The 17428-nt window shown below is 51.4% G+C and overlaps 1 protein-coding gene across 1 annotated transcript; it reads right to left on the bottom strand.

Annotated features, from left to right (window-relative positions):
* Positions 1–8067: 8067 nt before the first annotated feature.
* ZNF648 (zinc finger protein 648) lies at positions 8068–11564 on the bottom strand. The gene has a single exon (XM_054455197.1). The coding sequence runs from the start codon at positions 11499–11501 to the stop codon at positions 9795–9797; it is 1707 nt and encodes a 568-aa protein (XP_054311172.1). The 5' UTR covers positions 11502–11564; the 3' UTR covers positions 8068–9794.
* Positions 11565–17428: the final 5864 nt, after the last annotated feature.

Here is a 17428-nt window from a genome sequence, read left to right as displayed (position 1 = left end):
AGATGTGATACTGGTGTCCAGATATTTCTGCCCCCTTCTCAAAGGCTCCCTCTTCTTGGGCCCTGGAGCTATTAAGGCTCACTTGGCAATGGGACAGATTACACAAGGGTACCTATGCAACAACTGGGCCTCAACCAGCCTTAGTGGGTGGCCATTGGAGAGAATGTGGCAAGAGGAAGCAGACATGTTTCCAAACCTTCTGGCAATTTACTTCAGGCAGAAATCAGGGCTTGTGGTGACACTGAGTGACTAGTCTCTTACTCATTAGGAGGAAGTTGTTCTTTATATTATTGTTTGTTATCTATTGTGGCATTACAAATTACCAACCAAAATTCAACATCTTAAAAAAAAACAAGCATTTATTATTTTACACAGTTTCCAAGGATCAGTAATTTGAGAGCCACTTAGCTGCACAGTTCTGGCTGTTGGTCTTTCATGAGGTTTCAATCAAGTAGTCAGCCAGGTCTCTAGTCAATTGAACTCTTAACTGGGGATAGAGGATCCATTTACAAGCTCACTGATGTGGCTGTTGGTGGAACACCCAGTTCCTCACCACAGGGCCTCTCTACAAGGCTACTCACGACATGGTGGCTGTCTTCTGCCAGAGCAAGTGAATGAGGGAAAAAGAGAGAGAAAGAAAAACAAAGTATCTTATGGAAGCCACAGTACTTTTTATGCCTAGCCTCCAAAGTCACACACCATCACTTCTGCTTTATTCTGTCCATTAGAACTGAGTCACTAAGTCCAGCCCACACTAAAAGGGAAGGAAACTAGGCTCCACTCTCGAAGGGAGGTATGTCAAAGAATTTGTGAACACATTTTTAAAGCCACCACAGTGATGATGAAAAATAAAAATGTAAGCAGGCATAACTTCTAACCAAAAGGCAAGAAATTTGCTACATATTCTCCTTGTTGCAGACAGGCAGCCTATTCTTAGAGAGGACACATAGAGCTTATTGACCTTTGCTTAACAATAACAGACAATAGCATGACCTATTAATCTTGATTGCATTCCTGGAAAGGAAAATTGTTGCAGACCCCATGTGGGAATATTTTTCAAGGACCTTTCATAACAGATTATTGTAGGTATTAATTGAGATAATGAATGTAGTCCCCAATCCCTAAAAAGTGTTCACTAAATGGTAGCTATTTTTATCCTTTCACCAAGCCTTATTAACGCCACCCCTGAAATCTCTGGCAACTTCTCATCTTACCTCTGTCCCCACTTGTCCTTGACTTCATCTGAACTACCACAAGAGATTCCCTGTATCCCTGTTTTTGGCCTCCTCCATGTATTCTTTGTTTTTAGCAAGAGGTGTTTTCCTTTAAATCTTAGTGATAACTTATATTTTATAGCAGTTCTATTCATCTGCTGAACCAATCTGCCAAGTTCCTGACACTCCTAAACAGTGAAACTCTGAACCAATTTGACTGAAAGTTGTAGGGTGGGGGTGGTTAAGGAGAAAAATGAGGAGGAGAGAGAGAGAGATAAAAACATTATCTAGACAGTGGAAACATTGTACTGGCATGGTTTAATGCAGAATGGAAAGAGGGAAATTGATGTTAAAAATGAGCTTTCCTGTCAACTTAAACAGCTGCCCTCTTCTGGTTTGATGAAACATTGAGTCACTCCATCTTTGGCAATATGTTCATGGGTCATTGAGTTTGTAGTTCGTATTCTAGTTCTGAGTCTAGCAATGACATCTGCTTGAGTGTTCTGGCAATTAAACTAATGCTTTACACAAAATTTTCTTCCAAGCAAGATTCTTTAAGCTCTAGTTGGAATTCCTGGGTGATCTATTGTGTTCATATCAGGTTAATATAGCTTTTCAACGTGCATGCATTTAGAGTATAGAGTGTGTAAATGTTGACTGCCAAGATTAACTGCTGGTATATTTTTCTGTGTAAGGCACAGGCACAGAATGTTTCTTTAGCCAGTGATATGAAACAACAGTGGGCCTTCAAGGAAGTATTACTCCTTTAACTCCAATTTATTCCCCCTGGCTAGGTTATTGACAGTTTCCAAGGCATTAATGATTAAGAGCTGCCAACCCAGACTCTCCCAGATCCATTAAGTCATTCACAGGTCTTTGTTCCTGAGTCATGCCACGATTTCTGCTGTGCTGTGTTTCAATTTTTATCATCGTTTGAATTGAATTTATTGTCATCCACTTTAAAAATGCACATCAACAACTCCATTCCAAACAGAGGCAGTTGGCCCTGTGAACAGTCTCTGGAGCAAGCATGTCTAAATGTCACATCATTACTATGCCAGCCACTTTCTAGCTGTGGTATCTTTCTCCCTTGATTTTCTAATCTTAAAAAAATGGGGATAAGAATCACCATAAGTTTGCTTTAAAAAACAGTTAACATATATAAAACATTTAGAACAGTTCCTGGCGCAAACTGAACACGATGTAAGTGTTGGCTATTATCATTATGGTCTAAAGAATACAAGTCATGAGCACTATAGACTGGTGAACCCATCAGGGGAATTTTTATTAAGTGGAAACTTATAAATGAACATTTTTACTGGGTATAGTCAAATTAATTTTGGCAACCTGTACTGTGGAAACAGCATTAACCCAGAGAGAAGCTTTAAGTTCTTTTTGTCACAAAGAAGGCCCTGCCCCTATTTTATTTTATTTATTTATTTTGAGATAGCATCTCACTCTGTCACTCAGGCTGAATTGCAGTGGCATGATCACAGCTCACTGCGGCCACCACCTCTTAGGCTCAAGTAATCCTCTTGCCTCAGCTTCCCCAGTAGCTGGGACTATGTGTGTGTGCCACCACGCCTAGCTCATTTTTTTTATTGTTGTTTTTTGAGATGGAGTTTCACTCTTGTCACCCTGGCTGGAGTGCAATGGTACGACCTTGGCTCACTGCAACCTCCGCCTCCTGGGTTCAAGCGATTCTCCTGCCTCAGCCTCCCGAGTAGCTGAGATTACAGGCGCCTGCCACCATGCTCAGCTAATTTTTGTAATTTTAGTAGAGATGGGGTTTTACCACGTTGGCCAGGCTGATCTTGAATTCCTGACCTCAGGTGATTCACCCGCCTCAGCCTCCCAAAGTGCTGGGATTACAGGCATGAGCCACCGCACCTGGCCAATCTGGCTCATTTTTAAATTTTTTTTAAAGGGATGGGGGTGTCACTATGTTGCCCAGGCTGGTCTCAAACTCCTGGGATCAAGCAATCCTCCCACCTCAGCTTCCCAAAATGCTGGGATTACAGGAATGAGCCACCACACCTGGCTTTACCCTGATTTTTAATTACACAATAGAGAAATAAGATTGTCTGCTGTGATGTACAGTAGGTTTTTTTTTTTTTTTTTTTTTTGTTTTTTTATTTTTTTTTATTTTTTTAATTTCTGAAGTATTTATTGATCATTCTTGGGTGTTTCTCGGAGAGGGGGATATGGCAGGGTCATAGGATAATAGTGGAGAGAAGGTCAGGAGATAAACACATGAACAAAGGTCTCTGGTTTTCCTAGGCAGAGGACCCTGCGGCCTTCTGCAGTGTTTGTGCCCCTGAGTACTTGAGATTAGGGAGTGGTGATGACTCTTAAAGAGCATGCTGCCTTCAAGCATCTGTTTAACAAAGCACATCTTGCACCACCCTTAATCCATTTAACCCTGAGTTGACACAGCACATGTTTCAGAGAGCAGGGGGCTGGGGGAAAGGCCATAGATCAACAGCATCCCAAGGCAGAAGAATTTCTCCTAGTCAGAACAAAATGGAGTCTCCTATGCCCACCCCTTTCTACACAGACACAGCAACAATCTGATCTCTCCTTCCTTTCCCCACACTTCCTCCCCTTCTCTTCAACAAAACCGCCATCGTCCTCATGGCCCGCTCCCGATGGTCGCTGTCTCTTCGGAGCTGTTGGGTACACCTCCCAGACAGGGCAGCCGGGCAGAGGCGCTCCTCACCTCCCAGACAGGGCGGCTGGGCAGAGGCGCCCCTCGCTTCCCAGACGGGGCCGCCCGGGCAGAGGCGCTCCTCTCCTCCCAGACGGGGCGGCCGGGCAGAGGCGCTCCTCACTTCCCCGACGGGGCCGCCCGGGCAGAGGCGCTCCTCGCTTCCCAGACGGGGCCGCCCGGGCAGAGGCGCTCCTCAGTTCCTCCCAGACCGGGTGGCAGCCGGGCAGAGGCGCTCCTCACCTCCCAGACGGGGCGGCCGGGCAGAGGCGCTCCTCACTTCCCTGACGGGGCGGCCGATCAGAGGCGCTCCTCACTGGGGCGGCCGAGCAGAGGCGCTCCTCACTTCCCAGAGGGGGCGGCCGGGCAGAGGCGCTCCTCACTTCCCAGACGGGGCGGCCGGGCAGAGACGCTCCTCACTTCCTCCCAGATGGGGTGGCGGCCAGGCAGAGGCGCTCCTCACCTCCCAGACAGGGCGGCCGGGCAGAGGCGCTCCTCACTTCCCAGACTGGGCGGCCGGGCAGAGGAGCTCCTCACCTCCTAGACGGGGCGACCAGGCAGAGGCGCTCCTCACTTCCCAGACGGTGTGGCGGCTGGGCAGAGGTGCTCCTCCCTTCCCAGATGGGGCAGCCAGGCAGAGGCGCTCCTCACTTCCCAGTCGGTGTGGCGGCCGGGCAGAGGTGCTCCTCCGTTCCCAGATGGGGCAGCCAGGCAGAGGCGCTCCTCACTTCCCAGACGGTGTGGCGGCCGGGCAGAGGTGCTCCTCCCTTCCCAGATGGGGCAGCCAGGCAGAGGCGCTCCTCACTTCCTCCCAGAAGGGGTGGCGGCCAGGCAGAGGCGCTCCTCACTTCCCAGAGGGGGCGGCCGGGCAGAGGTGCTCCTCACTTCCTCCCAGACGGGGTGGCGGCCAGGCAGAGGCGCTCCTCACCTCCCAGACGGAGTGGTCAGGCAGAGGCGCTCCTCACTTCCCATATGGGGTGGCGGCCGGGCAGAGGCGCTCCTCACTTCCCAGATGGGGCAGCCGGGCAGAGGTGCTCCTCACTTCCTCCCAGACGGGGTGGCAGCCGGGCAGAGGCGCTCCTCACCTCCCAGACGGAGTGGTCAGGCAGAGGCGCTCCTCACCTCCCAGAGTGGGCGGCCGGGCAGAGGTGCTCCTCACTTCCTCCCAGACGGGGTGGCGGCCAGGCAGAGGCGCTCCTCACCTCCCAGACGGAGTGGTCAGGCAGAGGCGCTCCTCACTTCCCATATGGGGTGGCGGCCGGGCAGAGGCGCTCCTCACTTCCCAGATGGGGCAGCCGGGCAGAGGTGCTCCTCACTTCCTCCCAGACGGGGTGGCAGCCGGGCAGAGGCGCTCCTCACCTCCCAGACGGGGTGGCCGGGCAGAGGCGCTCCTCCCTTCCCAGACGGAGTGGCCAGGCAGAGGCGCTCCTCACCTCCCAGAGTGGGCGGCCGGGCAGAGGTGCTCCTCACTTCCTCCCAGACGGGGTGGCGGCCAGGCAGAGGCGCTCCTCACCTCCCAGACGGGGCGGCCGGGCAGAGGCACTCCTCACCTCCCAGACGGGGCGGCCGGGCAGAGGTGCTCCTCACTTCCTCCCAGACGGGGTGGCGGCCAGGCAGAGGCGCTCCTCACCTCTCAGACGGGGCGGCCGGGCAGAGGTGCTCCTCACTTCCTCCCAGACGGGGTGGCGGCCAGGCAGAGGCGCTCCTCACCTCTCAGACGGGGCGGCCGGGCAGAGGTGCTCCTCACTTCCTCCCAGACGGGGTGGCGGCCAGGCAGAGGCACTCCTCACCTCCCAGAGTGGGCGGCCGGGCAGAGGCGCTCCTCACTTCCCAGAGTGGGCGGCCGGGCAGAGGCGCTCCTCACTTCCCAGAGTGGGCGGCCGGGCAGAGGCGCTCCTCACTTCCCATAGGGGGCGGCAGCCGGGCAGAGGCGCTCCTCACTTCCCAGATGGGGCAGCTGGGCAGAGGTGCTCCTCACTTCCTCCCAGACGGGGTGGCGGCCAGGCAGAGGCGCTCCTCACCTCCCAGACGGGGCGGCCGGGCAGAGGCACTCCTCACCTCCCAGACGGGGCGGCTGGGCAGAGGCACTCCTCACCTCCCAGACGGGGCGGCCGGGCAGAGGCACTCCTCACCTCCCAGACGGGGCGGCTGGGCAGAGGCGCTCCTCACCTCCCAGAAGGGGCGGCTGGGCAGAGGCGCTCCTCACTGCCCATATGGGGTGGCAGCCGGGCAGAGGCGCTCCTCACTTCCCAGACGGGGTGGCGGCCAGGTAGAGGCGCTCCTCACTTCCCAGATAGGGCAACAGGGCAGAGGCGCTCCTCACTTCCTCCCAGACGGGGCGGCCGGGCAGAGGTGCTCCTCATCTCCCAGACGGGGCAGCCAGGCAGAGGCGCTCCTCACTTCCTCCCAGACGGGGTGGCAGCCGGGCAGAGGCGCTCCTCACATCCCAGATGATGGGCGGCCAGGCAGAGGCGCTCCTCACTTCCCAGATAGGGCGGCCGGGCAGACGGGCTCCTCACATCCCAGACGATGGGCGGCCAGGCAGAGACGCTCCTCACTTCCTAGACGGGGTGGCGGTGGGGCAGAGGCTGTAATCTTAGCACTTTAAGAGGCCAAGGCAGGAGGCTGGTAGGTGGAGGTTGCAGAGAGCCGAGATCACACCACTGCACTCCAGCCTGAGCACCATTGAGCATTGAGTTAGCGAGACTCCGTCTGCAATCCCAGCACCTCGGGAGGCCGAGGCAGGCAGATCACTCGAGGCCAGGAGCTGGAGACCAGCCCGGTCAACACGGCGAAACCCCGTCTCCACCAAAAATACAAAAACCATTCAGGCGTGGCGGCGCGCGCCTGCAATCCCAGGCACTCGGCAGGCCAAGGCAGGAGAGTCACAGGAGCCCGAGGCAGGGAGGTTGCAGCAAGCCGAGATCCCGGCAGTACAGTCCAGCTTCGGCAACAGAGGGAGACCGAAAAAAGAAGGAGAGGGAGACCGAAAAAAGAGGGGAGAGGGAGAGGGAGAGGGAGAGGGAGAGGGAGAGGGAGAGGGAGAGGGAGAGGGAGAGGGAGAGGGAGAGGGAGAGGGAGAGGGAGAGGGAGAGGGAGAGGGAGAGGGAGAGGGAGAGGGAGAGGGAGAGGGAGAGGGAGAGGGAGAGGGAGAGGGAGAGGGAGAGGGAGAGGGAGAGGGAGAGGGAGAGGGAGAGGGAGAGGGAGAGGGAGAGGGAGAGGGAGAGGGAGAGGGAGAGGGAGAGGGAGAGGGAGAGGGAGAGGGAGAGGGAGAGGGAGAGGGAGAGGGAGAGGGAGAGGGAGAGGGAGAGGGAGAGGGAGAGGGAGAGGGAGAGGGAGAGGGAGAGGGAGAGGGAGAGGGAGAGGGAGAGGGAGAGGGAGAGGGAGAGCGAGAGCTACAGTAGGTTAATAGAAAACCAGAAAGTAGCTCAGCATAATTTGGGGCACAAATGCAAGACAGAATAACCTGTCTTCAAGCATTGATTCTTCTCCAAAGATATGATTCAACTACCCCCACTTTGAATGGCAGACTCTACTGGGCAGAATTTGTCCCAAGCCACCTCACAGCTGGTTGGCTTCTCTTTTGTCCACTCCATGTACTGTTGCCTTCTACTTGTGTACCACTGTCTGGTCCAGTGATCTGTGACTACTGGTTCCAATGAGATTCCTTTCTTCTCTAATACCTACTCAGCATGACCCTTGCAGTTGATGCGAGAAAAGACTGGTTGGGACAATTTTCCTTAAAATCTGAGTTGTTTTGCGATAGGCCTGAAGGACTAATGAACTTCTCTTGGACCTATTCAGTACATTCTACCCCTTATATTCCAGAAACATAGTATACAGCACCAAAGATACCCAGCACAAGCAAATCCAGCGTTTCTGCCTATTAACAAGTATGCTCACTCCTTCTCCAAAGATATGCCCATGTGGAAGCCATACCTAGATACCACACTGCAGACCTTTATCAGTATTCAAGGTTAGGGTTCAGCAAGTTATATGGTTAACAAACAGCCCAGGTGACTCCTATGCAACCAGGTTTTGGTGAACAACTCCATAAAAATTGTAAAACAAAACCAAATTTTTTAATTTGTAAAAACTATACTAATGACCATCTTCAAGAAAGGATACAATGAAAAGGAGTAATCCTTCAGTCTTCAAATATTTTATTGATTATCTAGAAAAAAAAGTTAGCTTTTGCTCTCTTCATAGTCACAAGCTCATCTTGTGACTTTTCTACCAATTTAAAGCTCTTGCATTCAGCCAAAGTTTCCGTCATATAGTAGGATCACTCTAACTTTTACCTACTGCTATCACTTCTATTTTGCCAATGCAGATGCAGAAACTGAAGCCCAAGGTCACATCAACAGTAAAGGATGGGGATGGACTCTTTTATTAAAGTTACCTTTGTCAAACAAGACACAAGACTATCTAGCTATCTAGCTCTCTCTCTTACTTCTCTTTGGCGCCCCCATGTGTCATGAGAATGCTATTTAGAGGTCACACCCTAGCTCCAAATCAGGCGGAAACCAAGAGAAATTCAGATTTGGCATTCTTTGGTGGCAATTTTAGGAATATACTAAAGGTACTCCCCCAAAAAGGGAACTATACCTTCTTATGGGATATCTTATTTAACTTCAGTAAGATGAGAAGTGCCGTTTGCCTACGTGCACCAAGGACATCTGTGGAGTCACAGATTCCTCACAGTTGAGGTTCAGCTAAGAACTACTGACTTTATAAAGATCACTATATGCATCAATACACTTTGAAGAATGACTGTTAGTAATGCAAACTTTGAAATAACCTCATTAGATGACTGAGCACGTAGGCTTCCATACCCGGAAGGCTTTAATTATTTTGAAATGCAGACAAGCCAATGGCACTTGGGCAAAGGGTGTTTTATTCACTTCAAGTCAAGACTAATGATTCAGACAAATTTAAATGAACCCAAAAGGTTTCATGAACCATAGTCAAGGCTTTGTGGAGAAATTATATATGTCTCTCTGTAAATGGGCCAACTGCTTTGTAAATATCACATATGACTTAAGCCCTCAGAGTACAAACAGGAAAAGAGGCAGCCAGAGAGAAGGCACACATGAATTTATATGAATTTTGTGGGTGAGACTCGGGTTAGATCTACTTACTAAATTCCACTATAAAGAAGAATGGGCTTCTTTTTCAGATGCTAAGGCTGTCCTGAACTTCTAGAATAACTGGAATATGACATAAACCACCTTCTCTAAGATAAAGGCCTTCTCCACTTCAAAGCCAAGACTCATAAAGATATATCCTAAGGGTAAAGCCATTTCTGCAGTCAAGTGAAATGATGGGATGTTGGACTGGGTTTGAGTTCCTCCCAAAAAGTCGTTGCTTTGGGGGAGTTCATCATAGGGACCACTTCTGGGGATTCCTTTATTTATATAAAAACCAAAAAGCATCTTTCTCTAAAGCGGACCAGCCCCTCATGGCTTCTTTTCAGTATTTGCATATGGCTTTGAGGGTAGGACAGGTTAGTCTTTTTCCCCACCTTATCCCTGGAGCCCTGCCCAGTGCCCAGCATGTAATTCTAGAAGCAGTTTCTGATTGATTCAGGTTCCCCAACCCAAGGAACTCAACGTTTGATCAGCTCCCACTACTTTGTCTTTCCCTTTTCCAATTGCTTATGACCTCGGACACTCGGAACCACTGATGTGAACCCACCCACCTGGGTGCTCTCTCGGTGGTGACTTCCTGTTCAGGGGATCAAATAAATAATCAAATGGACCACTCATGACCCGCGACCTACTGGGAGGCGAGGCTGACCAGTGAGGCTGGCAATACCATGTGAGTGGGTCCACCTGGGAAGGTTCCAAGTAGTGAGGTCGACGATGCTGTCTTCACTCGTCAGAGGAGGAAGGGATGGGCTCCTTCTTGCTGGTGCCGTGCTTGGCTCGGTGTCGTTGGAGGTGATTGGACCGGGTGAAGGCCTGGTCGCAGTCCTCACACTGGTAGGGCCTCTCTCCGTTGTGCATTCGTATGTGCTGGGCCAACTCAGAGGCAATGCGGAAGGCCCTGCCGCACTGGGCACAGAGGAATCCCTTCTCCCCAGAGTGGATCTGTTGGTGCCGCTTCAGGGTCGAAGAGCGGGCAAAGGCCTGGCCACACTGCGTGCAAGGAAAGGGCCTCTCGCCAGTGTGGATGCGCTGGTGGCGCACGAGGCGCGAGGGCTGCGCGAAGGCCACGCCGCAGTCAGCGCACTTGAAAGGCCTCTGGCCGGTGTGCAGCGTCTGGTGCTCGGACAGGTTGGAGGACTTGGTGAAGCACTTGCCGCAGGTGGGGCAGGGGAAGGGCCGCTCGCCCGAGTGCACGCGCTGGTGCTCCACCATGCGGCTGGCCACAGCGAACTCCCGGTCGCAGGCGGGGCAGCGGAAGGGCTTGGCGCCCAGGTGCGTGCGCTGGTGGCGCAGCAGCGACAGCGGCTTGTTGAAGGTCAGGCCGCAGTCGGAGCACGGGAAGGGCTTATTGTTGCTGTGCATGTTGCGCTGGTGTTTGCGCAGGTCCGAAGAGCGCACGAAGGCCTTCCCGCAGTCTGGACACGGGTAGGGTTTCTCGCCTGTGTGGGTGCGGATGTGCTTCCGGTGGTCGGAGGACCAGGTGTAGGCCTTGTCGCAGAAGGAGCACTGGTAGGGCCGCTCGCCCGTGTGCAGGCGCCTGTGCTGCTGGAGTGTGCCGCGGTGGGAGTAGGCCTTTCCGCATAGCTCGCACGCGTAGCGCTTGGCGGCGCCGCCGCGCGTCTCCGCGGGGTTCAGCGGCTTGCTGGGCTTCTGAAAGGCCCGCCCGCCCCGCAGGCACCTGTAGGTACGCGCCTCAGCCTCTCCGCCCTCGCGCCCGCCCGCCTGGTTCTGTACTTTCCTGCTGTTTCGCGCTTTTGCCAGGACCGCGGCAGCCAGGCTGGCTGGGGTGGCAGACGCCTGGGCTGGTGTATGTGTCTCTCGCGTGGGGAGGTCCCAGTTGCTCCCCGGCCTGGGGAAACACAACAGAGAAGAGTTCCCTGCGGACGTGTCTACATTTTTGTGCGCACAGAGATACTTTCCATTGCTGGGGAAGCTGAATGGGACATCCAAGACTGCGTCCTGGTTTGCCTTCGAGTCTCCATCATCACCCGCAGGTAGTCGGTCCCCAAGAGGTTGCATCTGACCTAACAACTTGTGTGCGAGACCACTGGGAAGGGTACCCAGAGCTCTGCTTGCTCCCGGGGAACCTTGGGTCTCCTTGATCTTTGTCACATCTCTGCTCCAGCTGGCTTTCCCGGACATTTCCACTGGTTTCTGCCCCATGTCCCCAGCACTGGAGGAGTCAGAGAATTTCTCTTCCTCTTTGCCCAGTGGATGGGGCCATGGCAAGTCAGGATTGTCGTGTATTACTGGGGAGCTGCCCCTTGGACAAGCCACCGGGTCAGCAGTGCCCTCTTTTTCGGCCTCCCCACCATCTTCATCGTCACTCTCTAAGTTCATGCTCAGCATCTGGGTGTCATGAGCCTCCTCAGTCAAGCTGCTGAGAGGAGACGCCTCTCCCCACCTGTCCTGGGAGTCCACTTGTGCCATGATGTTTAGGCGCTTCTATTGCCTGCTCCTCTGAGGAGGAGTACCCTTCTTGGCTCAGGATACCTGCAAAAAGAAAAGTACGAAGAGAAAATCACAAAGAATGTACTTAATCACTTTCATGAGCAGAGAGACTGAGGTTCCCACTATAGCTCTGTTTCCAACTGGTCTCCATGCCAGGCATATTGTTGAGCCTCACTGAGGACGGAGGCCTGGCTCTGCTGAAAATTCCAGTCATCCTATTCCCTCTGGAGATCCCACTTGCTATAAGCCCCAGGAGACCATGCTGTCAGGAATAGCCAGGGTGGGGCATTTGCTGGGTGCCAGCTGTGCCTTGTCCTGTCTAGGGTGCTCATCCCCAACCACTAACCAAATGTGTCCTTTGTCAGCATGGGGGACAACTCGATGAGATGGTAGGAAGCAAGCTCTGGTCCTCCTAAGACACTCTTAAAGTGTCCCCCACTCAGGAAGCTGGAAACCAGGCTGGCTTTTGCTGTCTGTCCCTGCCAGGAATGGAAGTCTGCCATCCCATGATGGTGTCAGCTAGGGTTACCTCTCAGGCCCCGGGCTGTGTAGGCCACCTTTTCCAAAGATAAGGAGCAGCCCTTGGGAGAATGAGGGTGAGTCAGGAAGGCACCAGTTGCCCCTCACTGATTAAGCGGGGCTTCTCAGGCCCTTGTAACTTCTGAGGAACTCCTAACTGCCAGGAAGGCTACCCATAAGCACCCAGGGGGCAGAGGATGCCCACTGAGAGCTTGACCTGTCTTTGAAATTTTGCTTCATCATAAACATTCAGGAGAGTTTACATTTTATGTCGCATTTTTGTTTTTGTTTTTAATTGAGTCGGATTCTCGCTCTGGCACCCAGGCTGGAGTGCAGTGGCGCGATCTTGGCTCACTGCAACCTCTGCCTCCCGGTTCAAGTGATTCTCTGCCTCAGCCTCTTGAGTAGCTGGGATTACAGGTGCCCACCACCATGTCCGGCTAATTTTTGTATTTTTAGTAGAGACAGGGTTTCACCATCTTGGCCAGGCTGGTCTTGAACTCCTGACCTTGTGATCCACCTGCCTCGGCCTCCCGAAGTGCTGGGATTACAGGCGTGAGCCACTGTGCCTGGCCAGTCATGTTTGTTTTATAGAAAATAGTATTAAAGTTACCTGGGTTTAAATGTTTAATCTTCCCCCAAGTGTGCCATATTGATCCCCTGGCATACCACAGATGTCCACTGGGGTACACATCTCCTGACTCAAGAAGCCAGATGTAGGATTTCAAACATAATGCATGAGACATGAGAGCCATTTGGGTTTTATTTTCAAATTTATTTTATTTTAGTTTGAAGACATGGAGAAAACCTGCTGGAGGATTGGTTAACAAGGATTGGATGAGTGACAGATTTTAAAGGAGTTACTAGAGGGGCAGGGTACTGACGGCCTCTCCAGGGGGACAACTGTTGACCAGAGGGCTAAATCTGCTTTAGTCTGGAAAGAAACTTCTGAGAATCCCAGAGCGGGTATTAAAACTCTCATTTTTCTGGGCACACATTATGAGCCAGGTACTATGTTGAGTGCTTCACAAACATAATTTCATTTATTCCTCTCAGCAAACTTTAAGAGAGATGCTATTGGGAGGCCGAGGCAGACGGATGATGAGGTCAAGAGATCGAGACCATCCTGGCTAACACGGTGAAACCCCGTCTCCACTAAAAATACAAAAAAATTAGCTGGGCATGGTGGTGGAGCTTGCAGTGAGCCGAGATCACGCCACTGCAATCCAGCCTGGGTGACAGAGCGAGACTCTGTCTCAAAAAAAAAAAAAAAAAGATAGATGCTATTATTACTATATTATTCTTTCAGTTTTACAGACCAGGAAACTGAGCTTTATTGAGGTTACTTACCTGCCCAAGGCCACACAGCTCATAGACAGCAGCAGTGGGGTTTCTCTCGAATTTTAAGGCCATTAAGCCCCAAATGGTCCTGCCTCCCAGCTGTGGCCTTCAGACTGAAGCCTGCTCTGGGGCTGGGCTCTGCCCAAGAGCAGCTGCAGCATCCTGGGGTGAAGAGCCGTGGCTTTCTGCAGGCATCAAAGCCCCTTGTGTTTTCTGGGCCAAGGAACCTTGGCTACAGGGCCTCGCTGCTGGGCTCCTCCCTGCTCTCACTGACCCAGATTGCCCTCCGCCAAAGAGAGAGGCCAGTGGCTGCCCATCAGAGCCAGGACCCATGTTGCAGAGGCCACTGCCTGGGGTGCTCAAGAGTGTTAGTCACTGAGTATTTACCTTCTGAAAGCTCCTTCTCTCTACCTCTGCCCACCTTTTACTGCCATCTCAGACTGGATAAAAGGAGTGATCCTTGTATTTGGCTGGTCCAGTTAACCCTATCCCCATCTCATTAAACTGTTCTTCCCTGGTTTCTGCCTGATCATGAGCCCAGTTTCCCTGTGTGTATGAAGAGGGAGCAGTATGGAGGAATCCTCACTTTCTACTCTGGATACAGAAGCCATGGATGGAGGGAGGACACATTGCAGTTGTGACTGGAATTCAGCATCTCATGTCTCTTTGTGCCCTAAAGCCCAGGGACCACTCCTCTTCTCTCACTGCTTCCCTCACCCATCACGTGGCAGAGGGTAGCTGGCATGCCTTTTGACAGGAGCCCAGGTCTGACATATTTTCAGCATAGTGGATCTTAGGGAGTGAATGTGTAGTTCATAGAGGGGACATACCACTAGCCAACCTCATAGAATTTACTCAGACCAGCAGGCTTGACCCGGGGCTGTGGGTCCCCCAGCAGGGACAGCAAAGGGATGCTGGATTTGTGTGAAACGCATGTCTTAGGTCTCTTCCCCTCTTTACGACAACATACTGCCTGTTTCTGTGGCACTGTTTACAGATCACTGACTTTACCCGCTCCCCACCCCACCTCCAGCACAAATACCCCATTTTCCACAGTCTGTGTGTCATTCTTTTCCTCTGGGCCACAGGGGAGCCTCCTTAGGGTGGCACACAGCCCTCCACTAGCTAACCAATCTCCTCTCCAGAGCCCGTCAGGAGACTCTCTTTTCAGATGATGTATCCCTCCTCCATCTGAAGCCATATCCCCAGTGAATATGTCCTGCTTTCTTCCTCCTGTCGCTGCCACAGGCATGCTCTTGACCACCAGGAAGACCTGGAGGCAGGCAGGGGCACAGGGAGGGATTTTCTGGCAAAGTCTGCACAAATATACCTGGTCTGAAAGAGGAACACTGATACCATGGTATGGCGGGCCCCTCTGCTCCCCAGATGTGCTAGTCCCCAGAGGCTGTCAGAGCAGTCCTTTGCTGGAACTTCCTCTGCACTTGCCAGCCAAGAGTGGACCAAATGCAGCCTTTGACTCCCCAACCTCATACATCCATCAACACTCTGCAGAAGCCTACCCTAAGGGCTTGTTGCAACCCCAGCCCATACCCCTCTTCTTTCCTTCATTCTTTCCAGATTGTACTAAAGTCCATCCTAGGCAGCTGCCTCCTACTTTCTCATCTGCTCACCGCCTTCAGGCCTTGCTCTCCACTCCTGGCTCACACACAGACAGTTGCTTACCTGGGAAATGCAGACAGCAGTGTGGGGCCCCTGCCCTGGCTTCTGTGACACGTGGGCTCTCAGCAGCAGGAACCAGAGTTAGATACAAATCAGCAGAGATGGTGTCTCTGTCTCTCATGCTTTGTGTCCAGTCCAGCAGCTGCAGAGAGAGCCTCTGGAGGTGGGGCCAGTGTAATACACTCAACCTTCCTGCCTGCATCCAGAGAGCAGCCTGGGAAATAGAGTGGGGCTGCCCTCTCTCACTGCCTGAACCGATCCTCTGGCTCCCTCTGCTCCCGCCTCCCCTCCCTGCGAAAGCCAGCCTTCCTCTTTCCCTCCTCTCAGTCTTCCTGCAGGTGGCCCTATGCCTCTTGTTCACTTTCACTCCTTCCTTCCGCAGAGCAGTCCATCCTTCACTTTAGCCCTGGTATGCCCATGGGCCACATGTCACTTGTGAGCTTCCTGGGTAGCATGCTTTTTCCCTCCTGGAAGGCAGAACAGAGTATTTGGCCTATATGCCCACCTCCCTATTCTAGTACCCACCTTTTGCAGGACTGTGAGTTGCACAACTGTGAGGGGTTGGGATTCCCAGAATTCTTTGTAGCAGCCTATTCATTGGCTCAAAGATACCCACAGCCTTTTAACTGGGAGTAGGGGTGCAGGGAGATGGTTTTCTGTCTTATGCATACAGATGGCAGGCCTGTCTGGGGTCTCTTTCCACTTTCAGCATTGGTTCCCATGCAGGTTCATTTTGAAGAGAAGGATTGGCCCAAGGTAGAAGACTCAGTACATTCAGAATTTTTACCCACTCGAGTCTAATGTGCATTTATTAGGATGAACATTCAGGGCATTAAAATAGGTGATGGAAGTGTGGTTCCTGTGACGTCACTAGGTGGTCACAAAGTATACTGATTGACAGCAGGGTCTGGGTCTGGGTTTGAATCTTACTACTTACTAGCTGTGTGATCTTGGGCAAGTTATTTAACCTCTGTGTGCCTTAGTGTCTCATCTGCAAAACAGGGACCAGGATACTATTGCCATCATGGAAGTTTGGGGAGGATTAAATGAGATAATGCATGTAAGGAGCTTAGTTCGGTGTTCGGAACATAGCAAGTACCCAAAAACGTTAGCTGCTTTCATTGTTATTATTGATGATTTTTTAAAATTTTATTTTAAGTTCCGGGATACATGTGCAGGATATGCAGGTTTGTTACATAGGTAAACATGTGCCATGCTGGTTTGCTGCACCTATCAACCCTTCCTTCACCTAGGTATTAAGCCCGGCATGCATTAGCTATTTTTCCTGATGCTCTCTCCACCCCGCACTCCCCCAACTGGCCCCAATATGTGTTGTTCCCCTCCCTGTGTCCATGTGTTCTCATTGTTCAGCTCCCATTTATAAGTGAGAACATGTGGTGTTTGGTTTTCTGTTCCTTTGCCAGTTTGCTGAGGATAATGGCCTCCAGCTCCATCCCTGTCCCTGCAAAGGATATGATCCTCTTCCTTTTTATGGCTGCATGGTATTCCATGGTGTATATATACCACATTTTCTTTATCCAGTCTATCACTGCTGGGCATTTGGGTTGATTCCAAGTCTGCTATTTTGAATAGTGTGGCATTGAACGTATGCATGCATGTATCTTTATAATAGAATGATTTATATTCTTTTGGGTATATTCCCAGTAATGGGATTGTGGATCAAATGGTATTTCTGATTCTAAATCTTTGAGGAATCGCTATACTGTCTTCCACAATGGTTGAACTAATTACATTCCCACCAACAGTGTAAAAACGTTCCTATTTCTTTGCAACCTCGCCAGCATCTGTTGTTTCTTGACTTTTTGATAATCGCCATTCTGACTGGCATGAGATGGTATCTCATTGTGGTTTTGATTTGCATTTCTCTAATGATCAGTAATGTTGAGCTTTTTTTTTCATGTGTTTGTTGGCTGCATGTATGTCTTCTTTTGAGAAGTGTCTATTCACATTCTTTGCCCACTTTTTAATGGGGTTGTTTGTGGGGGGTTTTGTAAATTTGCTTAAGTTCCTTGTAGATTCTGGATATTAGACCTTTGTCAGATGGATAGATTGAAAACATTTTCTCCCATTATATAGGTTGTCTGTTCACTCTGATGATAGTTTCTTTTGCTGTGCAGAAGCTCATTAGTTTAATTTGATCCCATTTGTCAATTTTTGCTTTTGTTGCAATTGCTTTTGGCAATTTCATAAAATCTTTCCCTATGCCTATGTCCTGAATGTTATTGCCTAGATTTTCTTCTAGGGTTTTTATAGTTTTGGGTTTTACATTTAAGTCTTTAATTCATCTAGTGTTAATTTTTGTGTAAGGTGTAAGGAAGGGGTCCAGTTTCAATTTTCTGCATATG

The sequence above is a fragment of the Pongo pygmaeus genome, chromosome 1 (genome assembly GCF_028885625.2).
Source record: "Pongo pygmaeus isolate AG05252 chromosome 1, NHGRI_mPonPyg2-v2.0_pri, whole genome shotgun sequence".
NCBI lineage: Eukaryota > Metazoa > Chordata > Mammalia > Primates > Hominidae > Pongo > Pongo pygmaeus.
This window is presented reverse-complemented; position numbering and strand designations above follow the sequence as displayed.